The sequence below is a fragment of the Bombina bombina genome, chromosome 7, assembly GCF_027579735.1.
Source record: "Bombina bombina isolate aBomBom1 chromosome 7, aBomBom1.pri, whole genome shotgun sequence".
Taxonomy (NCBI): domain Eukaryota; kingdom Metazoa; phylum Chordata; class Amphibia; order Anura; family Bombinatoridae; genus Bombina; species Bombina bombina.
This window is the reverse complement of record NC_069505.1, coordinates 372,965,424-372,980,806: the sequence shown is the minus strand read 5'-3', so window position 1 is coordinate 372,980,806 and position 15,383 is coordinate 372,965,424. Positions and strand designations below refer to the sequence as shown.

The 15,383-nt window shown below is 41.5% G+C and overlaps 1 protein-coding gene across 1 annotated transcript in view; it reads right to left on the bottom strand.

Moving 5' to 3' along the window:
- The window catches only part of DNAH1 (dynein axonemal heavy chain 1), a 691,978-nt gene that overhangs the window by 216,026 nt on the left and 460,569 nt on the right, over positions 1 to 15,383 (bottom strand). Inside the window, exons 39-41 of the mRNA XM_053721084.1 lie at positions 5,470 to 5,664; positions 5,268 to 5,387; positions 4,675 to 4,833 (exon numbers count right to left, since the gene is read on the bottom strand). Coding sequence (XP_053577059.1) covers positions 4,675 to 4,833; positions 5,268 to 5,387; positions 5,470 to 5,664 — 474 coding nt within the window. The remainder of the gene's footprint in view (positions 1 to 4,674; positions 4,834 to 5,267; positions 5,388 to 5,469; positions 5,665 to 15,383) is intronic.

Genomic DNA, 15,383 nt, shown 5'->3' with positions numbered 1-15,383 from the left:
CAAGGAAGCTTGGCGTTCTGGCGAGACACCATAAGATCCAGATCTGGTTTGCCCCAATGCTGAAGCAGTTGGGCAAACACCTCCGGATGAAGTTCCCACTCCCCCGGATGAAAAGTCTGGCGACTTAGGAAATCCGCCTCCCAGTTCTCCACGCCTGGGATGTGGATCGCTGACAGGTGGCAAGAGTGAGACTCTGCCCAGCGAATTATCTTTGAGACTTCCATCATCGCTAGGGAACTCCTTGTCCCTCCCTGATGGTTGATGTAAGCCACAGTCGTGATGTTGTCCGACTGAAACCTGATGAACCTCAGAGTTGCTAACTGAGGCCAAGCCAGAAGGGCATTGAAAACTGCTCTTAATTCCAGAATGTTTATTGGAAGGAGTCTCTCCTCCTGAGTCCATGATCCCTGAGCCTTCAGGGAATTCCAGACAGCGCCCCAACCTAGCAGGCTGGCGTCTGTTGTTACAATCGTCCAATCTGGCCTGCTGAAGGGCATCCCCCTGGACAGATGTGGCCGAGAAAGCCACCATAGAAGAGAATCTCTGGTCTCTTGATCCAGATTTAGCATAGGGGACAAATCTGAGTAATCCCCATTCCACTGACATAGCATGCACAATTGCAGCGGTCTAAGATGCAGGCGTGCAAAAGGTACTATGTCCATTGCCGCTACCATTAAGCCGATTACCTCCATGCATTGAGCCACTGACGGGTGTTGAATGGAATGAAGGACACGGCAAGCATTTAGAAGTTTTGATAACCTGTCCTCTGTCAGGTAAATTTTCATTTCTACAGAATCTATAAGAGTCCCCAAGAAGGGAACTCTTGTGAGTGGCAATAGAGAACTCTTTTCTACGTTCACCTTCCACCCATGCGACCTTAGAAATGCCAGAACTAACTCTGTATGAGACTTGGCAGTTTGGAAACTTGACGCTTGTATCAGAATGTCGTCTAGGTACGGAGCTACCGCTATTCTTTGCGGTCTTAGTACCGCCAGAAGAGAGCCCAGAACCTTTGTAAAGATTCTTGGAGCTGTAGCTAACCCGAAGGGAAGAGCTACAAACTGGTAATGCCTGTTTAGGAAGGCAAACCTTAGATACCGGTAATGATCCTTGTGAATCGGTATGTGAAGGTAGGCATCCTTTAAATCCACTGTGGTCATGTACTGACCCTTTTGGATCATAGGTAAGATGGTCCGAATAGTTTCCATTTTGAACGATGGAACTCTTAGGAATTTGTTTAGGATCTTTAAGTCCAAGATTGGTCTGAAGGTTCCCTCTTTTTTGGGAACCACAAACAGATTTGAGTAAAACCCTTGTCCGTGTTCCGACCGCGGAACTGGGTGGATCACTCCCATTAGTAAAAGGTCTTGTACACAGCGTAGAAACGCCTCTTTCTTTATCTGGTTTGCTGACAACCTTGAAAGATGAAATCTCCCTTTTGGAGGAGAAGCTTTGAAGTCCAGAAGATATCCCTGAGATATTATCTCTAACGCCCAGGGATCCTGGACATCTCTTGCCCAAGCCTGGGCGAAGAGAGAAAGTCTGCCCCCCACTAGATCCGTTTCCGGATCGGGGGCCCTCACTTCATGCTGTCTTAGGGGCAGCAGCAGGTTTTCTGGCCTGCTTGCCCTTGTTCCAGGACTGGTTAGGTTTCCAGCCCTGTCTGTAGCGAGCAACAGTTCCTTCCTGTCTTGGAGCGGAGGAAGTTGATGCTGCTCCTGCCTTGAAGTTACGAAAGGCACGAAAATTAGACTGTTTAGCCCTTGGTTTGGCCCTGTCTTGAGGCAGGGCATGGCCCTTACCTCCAGTAATGTCAGCGATAATTTCTTTCAAACCGGGCCCGAATAATGTCTGCCCTTTGAAAGGGATGTTAAGCAATTTAGATTTAGAAGTCACATCGGCTGACCAGGATTTAAGCCACAGCGCTCTATGCGCTTGAATGGCGAATCCGGAGTTCTTAGCCGTAAGTTTAGTTAAGTGTACTACGGCATCAGAAATAAATGAATTAGCTAGCTTAAGGACTTTAAGCTTGTCTATAATCTCATCCAATGGAGCTGTGCTAAGGGTCTCTTCCAGAGACTCAAACCAGAATGCCGCCGCAGCCGTGACAGGCGCAATGCATGCAAGGGGTTGTAATATAAAACCTTGCTGAACAAACATTTTCTTAAGGTAACCCTCTAACTTTTTATCCATTGGATCTGAAAAAGCACAGCTATACTCCACCGGGATAGTGGTGCGCTTAGCCAGAGTAGAAACTGCTCCCTCCACCTTAGGGACCGTCTGCCATAAGTCCCGTGTGGTGGCGTCTATTGGAAACATTTTTCTAAATATAGGAGGGGGTGAAAAAGGCACACCGGGTCTATCCCACTCCTTGTTAACAATTTCTGTAAGCCTTTTAGGTATAGGAAAAACGTCAGTACACGCCGGTACCGCAAAATATTTATCCAGCCTACATATTTTCTCTGGAATTGCAACCGTGTTACAATCATTCAGAGCCGCTAATACCTCCCCTAGTAATACACGGAGGTTCTCAAGCTTAAATTTAAAATTTGAAATGTCTGAGTCCAGTTTACTTGGATCAGATCCGTCACCCACAGAATGAAGCTCTCCGTCCTCATGTTCTGCAAATTGTGACGCAGTATCAGACATGGCTCTATTATTATCAGCACACTCTGTTCTTACCCCAGAGTGATCGCGTTTACCCCTAAATTATGGCAATTTAGATAGTACTTCAGTCATAACATTAGCCATGTCTTGCAAAGTGATTTGTATGGGCCGCCCTGATGTACTTGGCGCCACAATATCACGCACCTCCTGAGCGGGAGGCGAAGGTACTGACACGTGAGGAGAGTTAGTCGGCATAACTTCCCCCTCGTTGTCTGGTGAAATTTTCTTTACATGTACAGATTGGCTTTTATTTAAAGTAGCATCAATGCAATTAGTACACAAATTTCTATTGGGCTCCACATTGGCCTTTAAACATATTGAACAAAGAGATTCATCTGTGTCAGACATGTTTAAACAGACTAGCAATGAGACTAGCAAGCTTGGAAAATACTTTTCAAATAAATTTACAAGCAATATAAAAAACGTTACTGTGCCTTTAAGAAGCACAAAAAACTGTCACAGTTGAAATAACAATGAACCAAATTAGTTATAGCAACCACATTTTCACAGTAAATGCATTAAGTTAGCAAAGGATTGCACCCACCAGCAAATGGATGATTAACCCCTTAGTACCCAAAAACGGATAACAATTTAATATTAACGTTTTTATCACAGTCAAAACACACTCTCACAGGTCTGCTGTGAGTGATTACCTCCCTCAAAACTAGTTTTGGAGACCCCTGGGCTCTGTAGAGACGTCCTGGATCATGGAGGAAGAAATAGGAAGACTGTGACTGAATTTTTACTGCGCAATAAAGCGCTAAAATAGGCCCCTCCCACTCATATTACAACAGTGGGGAAGCTCAGTAAACTGATTTTATTCAGAAACAAACGACAGCCATGTGGTAAAAATCATGCCCATAAAGTTTTATCACCAAGTACCTCAGAAAAAAACGATTAACATGCCAGTAAACGTTTTAAAAATAAAATTATGAAATGTTATTAATAAGCCTGCTGCTAGTCGCTTTCACTGCAGTGGAGGCTCAAATATTACTTAAATATATACAGTATTTTCTTAGTGAAGTTCCATTCCCCAGAAATACCTCAGTGTAAACATACATACATATCAGCCTGATACCAGTCGCTACTACTGCATTTAAGGCTGCACTTACATTACATCGGTATTAGCAGTATTTTCTCAGTCAATTCCATTCCTTAGAAAATAATATACTGCAACATACCTCCTTGCAGGTGAACCCTGCCTGCTATCCCCTGTTCTGAAGTTACCTCACTCCTCAGAATGGCCGAGAACAGCAAGTGGATCTTAGTTACGACCGCTAAGATCATACACAAACTCAGGTAGATTCTTCTTCTAATGCTGCCTGAGAAGAAACAACACACTCCGGTGCTGTTTAAAATAACAAACTTTTGATTGAAGAAATAAAAACTAAGTTTAACAACCACAGTCCTCTCACACGTCCTATCTATTAGTTAGGTGCAAGAGAATGACTGGGTATGACGTAGAGGGGAGGAGCTATATAGAAGCTCTGCTTGGGTGATCCTCTTGCACTTCCTGTTAGGGAGGAGATATAATCCCATAAGTAATGGATGACCCGTGGACTGACTACACTTAACAGGAGAAAGTATATTAATATAACTGTGTTGGTTATGCAAACCTTGGGAAGGGGTGATAAAGAATTATCTATCTTTTTAAACAATACAAATTCTGGTGTAGAATGTCCCTTTAAGAGTTGTTTATCAATATGGAGGTCTATACCCCATGGCATATTGAAGCTGGAACAGTTAGCATATAACATATTTAACCTTGATGTAGACTAAATATTTTAGATTAGATGTAGATTATTATTTTACTTTGATGTAGACTAAAGATGAGTACAAAAAATGTGTAATATATATTTTTACATTTGTATAAGACCTTTCTGTACTTTAAGATTGTATATTAAACAGTACACAATAGATATAAATGTCACATAGCAATAGATAACAAATATTTCACAACTGGAGGTATAAGAAATATCTAAACATAGCAACAGATGTAGCTGATACCTGCTCAGATCTCATTTTGTCCCTCAGCCATGAACTGAACAGAACCCGACTATCTGAATCGCCAGTGATCCCAACACTCCAGATCAGTGAGAAGAAGAACCAAGGTTCAATTAATTCCCCAATACGATTTATCTTTTCCTGCGGGAAATTTTTCTGTCCCTGAAAATACAGTGATAAAAAACTCAAAACACTATCTGCAAACCCAATGAAGAAAATATAATATTTACATCAATAAAGAAAACATTATACCCGTGAACCCTTTTTCATGTCCCAAGTCAAAGAAAATGTATAAAAATACAGCAATAAATTCTGGGTATGGAACCAATAATCAAATATTTTTTACATTTACTTTAAGGAGATAGTTTCACAGAGCAGTGTGTGTGAGGTTCAGCTTAAGGGCCCGAAGATCTAAACCTCACAATTTCAGGTGTGGTTTTCTTCGCTAACCCTGGTGGAATTATCTTAAAATAGGGGAAGCCCCAGCAAGTGGTGAGATGTCTCCTATTGAAAGTAATGGCGCTTGTTGTAAAGGGACACTTTTCATATTTACTATCTATTAACATAACCAGCCTTATCACGGTATTTTACTTTACCTCTTGAGGAACAAAAGGTTGAAAGAGACAATCCAACAGCTTAAGAAGACTCATGACCAGGTTGCTTTCTGTAGAAACAATGACCTCCCTTACCGAGCGGCGCACAAACATGATGGAATCCTGCATGCAATAAGAGAACTGGTTCATTGATCTGTGGTATATGAAACTGTTGCACGTATGGTTGTTATGTATTATCTCTCACCTGCAGGTAGTGAGCAAATAGTGACTCTAGTTGCTCCCTGAATGGCATCATAACATCTGGTATACGTCGAAGCCAACACTCAGTGAAAGGCAACAATCCGAGAATACTGGGCTCTAGGTAAACCATCCCACAGCGGGACACAGTCGCTGGGGACGCCACAGCCAGATCCTGCACCTCAAACATCATTGTCATCGCCTAAAGAGGACAGTAAATAACATAACAGTTTACAAAACACAATAAAGTTTTGGCTGCAGCTTATTGAATGCAAAAAGGAGAGTTGCCTAAATAGATTGCAGCCTTTGTCTGGTAGATATATGTCTTTGTCTTCAGATGAATGCTAAAATGATAGGGACAGTCAAGTCAAAATTAAACTTTCATGATTCAGATAGCACATTTAATTTTAAACAACTTTACAATGTACTTTTATAATCAAATTTGCTTTGTTCTCTTGGTATTCTTTGTTGAAAGCTAAACCTAGGTAGGCTCATATGCTAATTTCTAAGCCCTTGAAGGCCGCCTCTAAACTCAGTACATTTTGACAGTTATTCACAGTTAGACACTGCTAGTTCATGTGTGTCATATAGATAACATTGTGCTCACTCTCGTGGAGTTATTTATAAGTCAGCACTGATTGGCTAAAATGCAAGTCTGTCAAAGAACTGAAATAAGTGGGCAGTCTGAAGAGGCTTAGATACAAGGTAATCACAGAGGTAAAAAAGTATATCAATATAACAGTGTTGGTTCAGCAAAACTTGGGAAGGGGTGATAAAGGATTATCTATCTTTTTAAACTAAAAAAAACACTCTTCCTGCTTTCTCAGCCGGTTTTCAGTGGGTGTCTCAGCCTAACCTCAGTGGGTGCTTCTAATTGTTTTTTTTTGTTTTTTTTCTTCAAAACTTTTATTAGGTTTCAAGATCATTACAATATGTATTGAAATCAATTGATAATGATTAGAGACAATCATAAGTTAACTTCAAAGGGAAGGACCAATTATATAGAGTCATAATGCAATTTTATACGGTTTATGATGAGTTTTATATTTTCTTTTGACAGTGGAGATTTCTCAGGAATCACAGTCAGGGACAATTGAATGATTTTATAGTTATGATTATTGTGGAATTAGTCAAATGTTTGAGGGCGTTGGAGGAGTTTGTGTCTCATATCATTTGTTAGTATATTCTTTCCATAGAAAACATATGGAACCAGTCCTCAATGTGCTTGTGGTGTGTGAAAACAGAATTTATGTTTACCTGATAAATTACTTTCTCCAACGGTGTGTCCGGTCCACGGCGTCATCCTTACTTGTGGGATATTCTCTTCCCCAACAGGAAATGGCAAAGAGCCCAGCAAAGCTGGTCACATGATCCCTCCTAGGCTCCGCCTACCCCAGTCATTTCGACCGACGTACAGGAGGAAATATGCATAGGAGAAACCATATGATACCGTGGTGACTGTAGTTAGAAAAAATAATTCAACAGACCTGATTAAAAAAAACAGGGCGGGCCGTGGACCGGACACACCGTTGGAGAAAGTAATTTATCAGGTAAACATAAATTCTGTTTTCTCCAACATAGGTGTGTCCGGTCCACGGCGTCATCCTTACTTGTGGGAACCAATACCAAAGCTTTAGGACACGGATGAAGAGAGGGAGCAAATCAGGTCACCTAAATGGAAGGCACCACGGCTTGCAAAACCTTTCTCCCAAAAATAGCCTCCGAAGAAGCAAAAGTATCAAATTTGTAAAATTTGGCAAAAGTGTGCAGTGAAGACCAAGTCGCTGCCTTACATATCTGATCAACAGAAGCCTCGTTCTTGAAGGCCCATGTGGAAGCCACAGCCCTAGTGGAATGAGCTGTGATTCTTTCAGGAGGCTGCTGTCCGGCAGTCTCATAAGCCAATCGGATAATGCTTTTAAGCCAAAAAGAAAGAGAGGTAGAAGTTGCTTTTTGACCTCTCCTTTTACCAGAATAAACAACAAACAAAGAAGATGTTTGTCTGAAATCTTTAGTGGCCTCTAAATAGAATTTTAGAGCACGGACTACGTCCAAATTGTGTAACAAATGTTCCTTCTTTGAAACTGGATTCGGACATAAAGAAGGTACAACTATCTCCTGGTTAATATTTTTGTTGGAAACAACTTTCGGAAGAAAACCAGGCTTAGTACGCAAAACCACCTTATCTGCATGGAACACCAGATAGGGCGGAGAACACTGCAGAGCAGATAACTCAGAAACTCTTCTAGCAGAAGAAATTGCAACCAAAAACAAAACTTTCCAAGATAATAACTTAATATCTACGGAATGTAAGGGTTCAAACGGAACCCCTTGAAGAACTGAAAGAACTAGATTAAGACTCCAGGGAGGAGTCAAAGGTCTGTAAACAGGCTTGATTCTAACCAGAGCCTGAACAAACGCTTGAACGTCTGGCACAGCTGCCAGCCTTTTGTGAAATAAAACAGATAACGCAGAGATCTGTCCCTTCAGAGAACTTGCAGATAATCCTTTCTCCAAACCTTCTTGTAGAAAGGATAGAATCTTAGGAATTTTTATCTTGTTCCATGGGAATCCTTTAGATTCACACCAACAGATATATTTTTTCCATATCTTATGGAAAATTTTTCTAGTTACAGGCTTTCTAGCCTGAATCAGAGTATCTATTACAGAATCTGAAAACCCACGCTTTGATAAAATCAAGCGTTCAATCTCCAAGCAGTCAGTTGGAGGGAAACCAGATTCGGATGTTCGAATGGACCTTGAACAAGAAGGTCCTGTCTCAAAGGTAGCTTCCATGGTGGAGCCGATGACATATTCACCAGGTCTGCATACCAAGTCCTGCGTGGCCACGCAGGAGCTATCAAGATCACCAAAGCCCTCTCCTGATTGATCCTGGCTACCAGCCTGGGAATGAGAGGAAACGGTGGGAATACATAAGCTAGGTTGAAGGTCCAAGGTGCTACTAGTGCATCTACTAGAGTCGCCTTGGGATCCCTGGATCTGGACCCGTAACAAGGAACCTTGAAGTTCTGACGAGAGGCCATCAGATCCATGTCTGGAATGCCCCATAATCGAGTTATTTGGGCAAAGATTTCCGGATGGAGTTCCCACTCCCCCGGATGGAATGTCTGACGACTCAGAAAATCCGCTTCCCAATTTTCCACTCCTGGGATGTGGATTGCAGACAAGTGGCAGGAGTGATCCTCCGCCCATTGAATTATCTTGGTCACTTCCTCCATCGCCAGGGAACTCCTTGTTCCCCCCTGATGGTTGATATATGCAACTGTCGTCATGTTGTCTGATTGAAACCTTATGAATTTGGCCTTTGCTAGATGAGGCCAAGCTTTGAGAGCATTGAATATCGCTCTCAGTTCCAGAATGTTTATCGGGAGAAGAGATTCTTCCCGAGACCATAGACCCTGAGCTTTCAGGGGTTCCCAGACCGCGCCCCAGCCCACCAGACTGGCGTCGGTCGTGACAATGACCCACTCTGGTCTGCGGAAGCTCATTCCCTGTGACAGGTTGTCCAGGATCAGCCACCAACGGAGTGAATCTCTGGTCCTTTGATCTACTTGAATCGTCGGAGACAAGTCTGTATAATCCCCATTCCACTGTCTGAGCATGCACAGTTGTAATGGTCTTAGATGAATTCGTGCAAAAGGAACTATGTCCATTGCTGCAACCATCAATCCTATTACTTCCATGCACTGCGCTATGGAAGGACGAAGAACAGAATGAAGTACTTGACAAGAGCTTAGAAGTTTTGATTTTCTGACCTCTGTCAGAAAAATCCTCATTTCTAAGGAGTCTATTATTGTTCCCAAGAAGGGAACTCTTGTTGACGGGGAAAGAGAACTTTTTTCTATGTTCACTTTCCATCCGTGAGATCTGAGAAAGGCTAGGACGATGTCCGTATGAGCCTTTGCTTTTGACAGAGACGACGCTTGAATCAGGATGTCGTCCAAGTACGGTACTACTGCAATGCCCCTTGGTCTTAGAACCGCTAGAAGGGACCCTAGTACCTTTGTGAAAATTCTCGGAGCAGTGGCTAATCCGAATGGAAGTGCCACAAACTGGTAATGCTTGTCCAGAAAAGCGAACCTTAGGAACTGATGATGTTCCTTGTGGATAGGAATATGTAGGTACGCATCCTTTAAATCCACCGTGGTCATAAATTGACCTTCCTGGATGGTAGGAAGGATCGTTCGAATGGTTTCCATTTTGAACGATGGGACCCTGAGAAATTTGTTTAGGATCTTGAGATCTAAAATTGGTCTGAATGTTCCCTCTTTTTTGGGAACTATGAACAGGTTGGAGTAAAACCCCATCCCTTGTTCTCCTATTGGAACTGGATGAATTACTCCCATCTTTAACAGGTCTTCTACACAATGTAAGAATGCCTGTCTTTTTATTTGGTTTGAAGATAATTGAGACCTGTGGAACCTTCCCCTTGGGGGTAGTTCCTTGAATTCCAGGAGATAACCTTGAGAAACTATTTCTAGTGCCCAAGGATCCTGAACATCTCTTGCCCAGGCCTGAGCAAAGAGAGAAAGTCTGCCCCCCACCAGATCCGGTCCCGGATCGGGGGCCATCCCTTCATGCTGTTTTGGTAGCAGTGGCAGGCTTCTTGGCCTGCTTACCCTTGTTCCAGCCTTGCATCGGTCTCCAGGCTGGTTTGGGTTGAGAAGAATTACCCTCTTGCTTAGAGGATGTAGAAGTAGAGGCTGGTCCGTTTCTGCGAAAGGGACGAAAATTAGGCTTATTTTTAGCCTTAAAAGACCTATCCTGAGGAAGGGCGTGGCCCTTTCCCCCGGTGATGTCTGAAATAATCTCTTTCAAATCAGGACCAAACAGTGTTTTACCCTTGAAAGGGATGTTAAGCAATTTTGTCTTGGAAGACACATCCGCTGACCAAGACTTTAGCCAAAGCGCTCTGCGCGCCACGATAGCAAACCCTGAATTTTTTGCCGCTAATCTAGCTAGTTGCAAAGCGGCATCTAGAATAAAAGAGTTAGCCAATTTAAGTGCTTGAACTCTGTCCATAACCTCCTCATACGAAGATTCTTTATTGAGCGACTTTTCTAGTTCTTCGAACCAGAAACACGCTGCCGTAGTGACAGGAACAATGCATGAAATTGGTTGTAGAAGGTAACCTTGCTGAACAAACATCTTTTTAAGCAAACCCTCTAATTTTTTATCCATAGGATCTTTGAAAGCACAACTATCTTCTATGGGAATAGTAGTGCGTTTGTTTAGAGTAGAGACCGCCCCCTCGACCTTAGGGACTGTCTGCCATAAGTCCTTTCTGGGGTCGACTATAGGAAATAATTTCTTAAATATAGGGGGAGGAACAAAAGGTATGCCGGGCCTTTCCCACTCCTTATTTACTATGTCCGCCACCCGCTTGGGTATAGGAAAAGCATCGGGGGGCACCGGAACCTCTAGGAACTTGTCCATCTTACATAATTTCTCTGGAATGACCAAATTGTCACAATCATCCAGAGTAGATAATACCTCCTTAAGCAGTGCGCGGAGATGTTCTAATTTAAATTTAAATGTTACAACATCAGGTTCAGCTTGTTGAGAAATTTTTCCTGAATCTGAAATTTCTCCCTCAGACAAAACCTCCCTCCTGGCCCCTTCAGATTGGTGTGAGGGTATGTCAGAAACGTTATCATCAGCGTCCTCTTGCTTTCCAGTGTTTAAAACAGAGCAATCGCGCTTTCTCTGATAAGTAGGCATTTTAGATAAAATATTTGCAATATAATTATCCATAACAGCCGTTAATTGTTGCATGGTAATAATTATTGGCGCACTAGATGTACTAGGGGCCTCTTGTGTGGGCAAAACTGGTGTAGACACAGAAGGGGATGATGCAGTACCATGCTTACTCCCCTCATTTGAAGAATCATCTTGGGCAATATTATTATCTGTGGCATCATTGTCCCTACTTTGTTTGGACACTATGTCACAATTATCACATATATTTAAATGGGGAGACACATTGGCTTTCATACATATAGAACATCGCTTATCTGCTGGTTCAGACATGTTAAACAGGCTTAAACTTGTCAACAAAGCACAAAAAACGTTTTAAAATAAAACCGTTACTGTCACTTTAAATTTTAAACAGAACACGCTTTATTACTGAATATGCGAAAAAGCATGAAGGAATTGTTCAAAATTCACCAAAATTTCACCACAGTGTCTTAAAGCCTTAAAAGTATTGCACACTAAATTTGAAAGCTTTAACCCTTAAAATAACGGAACCGGAGCCGTTTTTACATTTAACCCCTATACAGTCCCAGGAATCTGCTTTGCTGAGACCCAACCAAGCCCAGAGGGGAATACGATACCAAATGACGCCTTCTATAAGCTTTTTCAGTGGTTCTTAGCTCCTCACACATGCATCTGCATGCCTTGCTTTCCAAAAACAACTGCGCATTAGTGGCGCGAAAATGAGGCTCTGCCTATGACTAGAGAAGGCCCCCATCTGAAAAAGGTGTCCATACAGTGCCTGCCGTTTTTTAACAACAATCCCCAAGATTATAATAACTATAAAGAGTTATAATCTGCCAAATATGCTTAGCAAAGTAATCGTTTTAGCCCAGAAAAATGTCTACCAGTTTTTTAAGCCCTTATAAAGCCCTTTATTCTTTTACTTAATCTAAGAAAATGGCTTACCGGTCCCCATAGGGAAAATGACAGCCTTCCAGCATTACAAAGTCTTGTTAGAAATGTGGCCAGTCATACCTCAGGCAGAAAAGTCTGCCAACTGCTTCCCCCAACTGAAGTTACTTCATCTCAACAGTCCTGTGTGGAAACAGCAATCGATTTTAGTAACGTTTGCTAAAATCATCTTCCTCTTACAAACAGAAATCTTCATCTCTTTTCTGTTTCAGAGTAAATAGTACATACCAGCACTATTTTAAAATAACAAACACTTGATTGAAGAATAAAAACTACATTTAAACACCAAAAAAACTCTTAACCATCTCCGTGGAGATGTTGCCGGTGCAACGGCAAAGAGAATGACTAGGGTAGGCGGAGCCTAGGAGGGATCATGTGACCAGCTTTGCTGGGCTCTTTGCCATTTCCTGTTGGGGAAGAGAATATCCCACAAGTAAGGATGACGCCGTGGACCGGACACACCTATGTTGGAGAAATTATATTTTACCATTTGGACTGCGTACGTTACAGTATCTCTCCAGAGTGCGACAGATGGTAGATTGGGCTTCTTCCATTTTTGGAGTATTAACTTTTTTTGCAGAGTTAGTCATTATAGTTAATAGAGTGTATCTCAGTTTACATTTAATGTTGGGGAATTTGTTGAATAGTAGTGTCCAAATGTCAAATGGGAGGGGCAGGGATAATACCTTTTCAATATTAGTTTTGATAGATAGCCAAAAAGCTTGAGCAACTGGACATGACCACCAGATATGTGTTGGCGTGCCGTCTGTAGTGCATCCTCTCCAACATTTGCAAGAGTAGTTAGGGAATAGATTGTGTAAGCTGACTGGCATGTAGTACCATCTGCATAGAAATTTGGTGTTCATTCTAAGGTGTGTACCGAGGACAATGCTTTACTCATGGATAAAAATATTTTCATTCAGTCGGCTTGGGTTATGTGTTGATCAATATCTTTCTCCTATTTGTTTACGCAAGAGGGTAGGGAAGTAGCATAGGTTAATAAAATGTGTTTATGTGTTAGGGATAGGAGTCCTTTTTGTGGGTTAGGTTGGTAACAGAGGGTTTCAAAACTAGTTAGTGTGATTTTCGAAGGTAGGTCGAGAGAAAATGGGATAATTGAAGATATATGTACCAGTTATAAGAAGTGAGCCCTAGTATTTCTATCATTTCGGTATATGGTTTAAGTTTCCCTTTGTGTAAGAGTTTAGAAAATGGTATTGAGACGTGTATAGTAAACTTAGAGACAGTGTGTATCTGTGATCATAGGGGGAACGTTATTGATTAGAGGGGTTAGTGGGGAGGGTATGATGGGGATGTGATGGAATTTTCTGATATTTGTGTCCCATATTTGTACTGCATTAATCCTGCCTAGCCATGGAGTACCAAACCTCTTACATGGCTAGGCAGGATTAATGCAGTACAAATATGGGACACAAATATCAGAAAATTCCATCACATCCCCATGTTTTGAATATTGTTCCTTATGGCTGTGTGATTTAGATCAATCAATGTTGCCTGATGAGGCGAGACATAGACGCCTAGTTATTTGATTGTGTTTGGTTTGGTGATGAAATTAAATTGGTTCTGTATTACGTTTAGGTCTGTACTATTTAGGGCTATACTGTGTAATTCAGACTTAGAAATATTGATTTTAAAATCAGAGTAGGTGCCATAGGTATGCAATATTTGCATCAGGGAGGGGATTGATGTTGTAGGATTAGTTGAAAAAAATATTGTCTACGGACAATGTAATTTTATATTCTTGCTCATTGATTGGGATACCTGTAATATATGTTGTGTTCCTAATGATAGAATCAAGGGTTTCTATGGCGAGGACAAAAATGGGTGAGAGGGGACAACCTTGTCTCGCATCATTTGAAATGTGAAAGGGGTGGGATAATGATCCATTTAATTTAATAGATGCCTGCGGGTTATTGTATAAGGTGAATATTTTCCCTACAAAATTTACAAAGTGTGGTTTTAAGGAATAACCAATTTAGCCCATCAAAAGCTTTTTTCTGCATCCATTGAAATTAATACAGAGGGAAGTTGGTGAGAAGCGGCAAATTTCATAAGGTGAATTATTTTAGTGGTGTTGTCTCTTGCTTCTCTTTGGGTCATGCAACCAGCCTGGTTGATATTAGGTAACACTGTGTTAATGCGGGTTGCTAGTATTCTTGCAAACAATTTGACATCTACGTTTAGTAGGGATATAGGGTGGAAGTTTGCTGGTATTGTGGGCGGTTTGCCAGGCTTACAGATTAATACTACCTGAGCTTCAAGCATGGAGGGTGGGGAAGGGTTGTATGGAGATAATATTGAGGAGAATGTTTGGTAGTATTTTGGAGAAAATCCATCTGGGACTGGACTTTTCTCATTCTTTAATGTTTTGACTGCAGACAAAGTTTCTTGATTGGAAATTGGGTTGTTTAGGGTTTGTATTTGTTCTTATGTCAGACTTGGCAAATGGCATTTATTGATATATGATAGCATTTTGGCGTGAAGATCATGTGTGGGAGTCTCGTTATGAAGGTTATATAAAGTGGTATAATATTCATGAAATTAATTTAGAATATCATTTGTAGTCTTGAGGGTGGTTTTGTTTGGTTGATGGATTTCGCAGATGTATGATTTCAGGCTTTTTTTTTTTTTTTTTTTTAAAGCTCTGGCTAATAGTTTACCGGTTATATTACTTTCAAAATAGAACATGCTATTGGTTTTGCATTGCAGAGTTTGATGTTCTATGTGTAGGGAATGGTCTAATTCTTCTCTTGCCTTTTACAGGTTAGTAGCAGTGATAAGGTCTGTGGGGGCTTGTTTGTGTGCGTAATCTAAGCGGGTACATTTTTTCAGTAAGTTCTTTGTAAGTTTTGCAGTGTGCTTCTTGGTATTGGGCTTTGAGCTTCATGAGCTGTCCTCTCAATACGCATTTGTGTGCTTCCCAAACTGTCTGTGTGCTATCAACTGAGCCAGAATTGTGTTGGAAGTATTCTGTGATAATGTTAGTGAGATTGGTTAGTGCTGTTGCGTTATCTAGGAGGGTGTCATCTTATGTCCAGAGATACAGTGTTGTGGGGGTGTTATGCCATGTAAATTTGTTTTACTGTGGCATGATCCGACCAAGCTGTAGGGGAGATATCACATCTGTTTACAAAGGATAAACCTTATTAGTTAGTGAAGACCAAATTGATTCTACTGTGTATTTAATTAGGGTGTGAGGAAAAGGTAAAG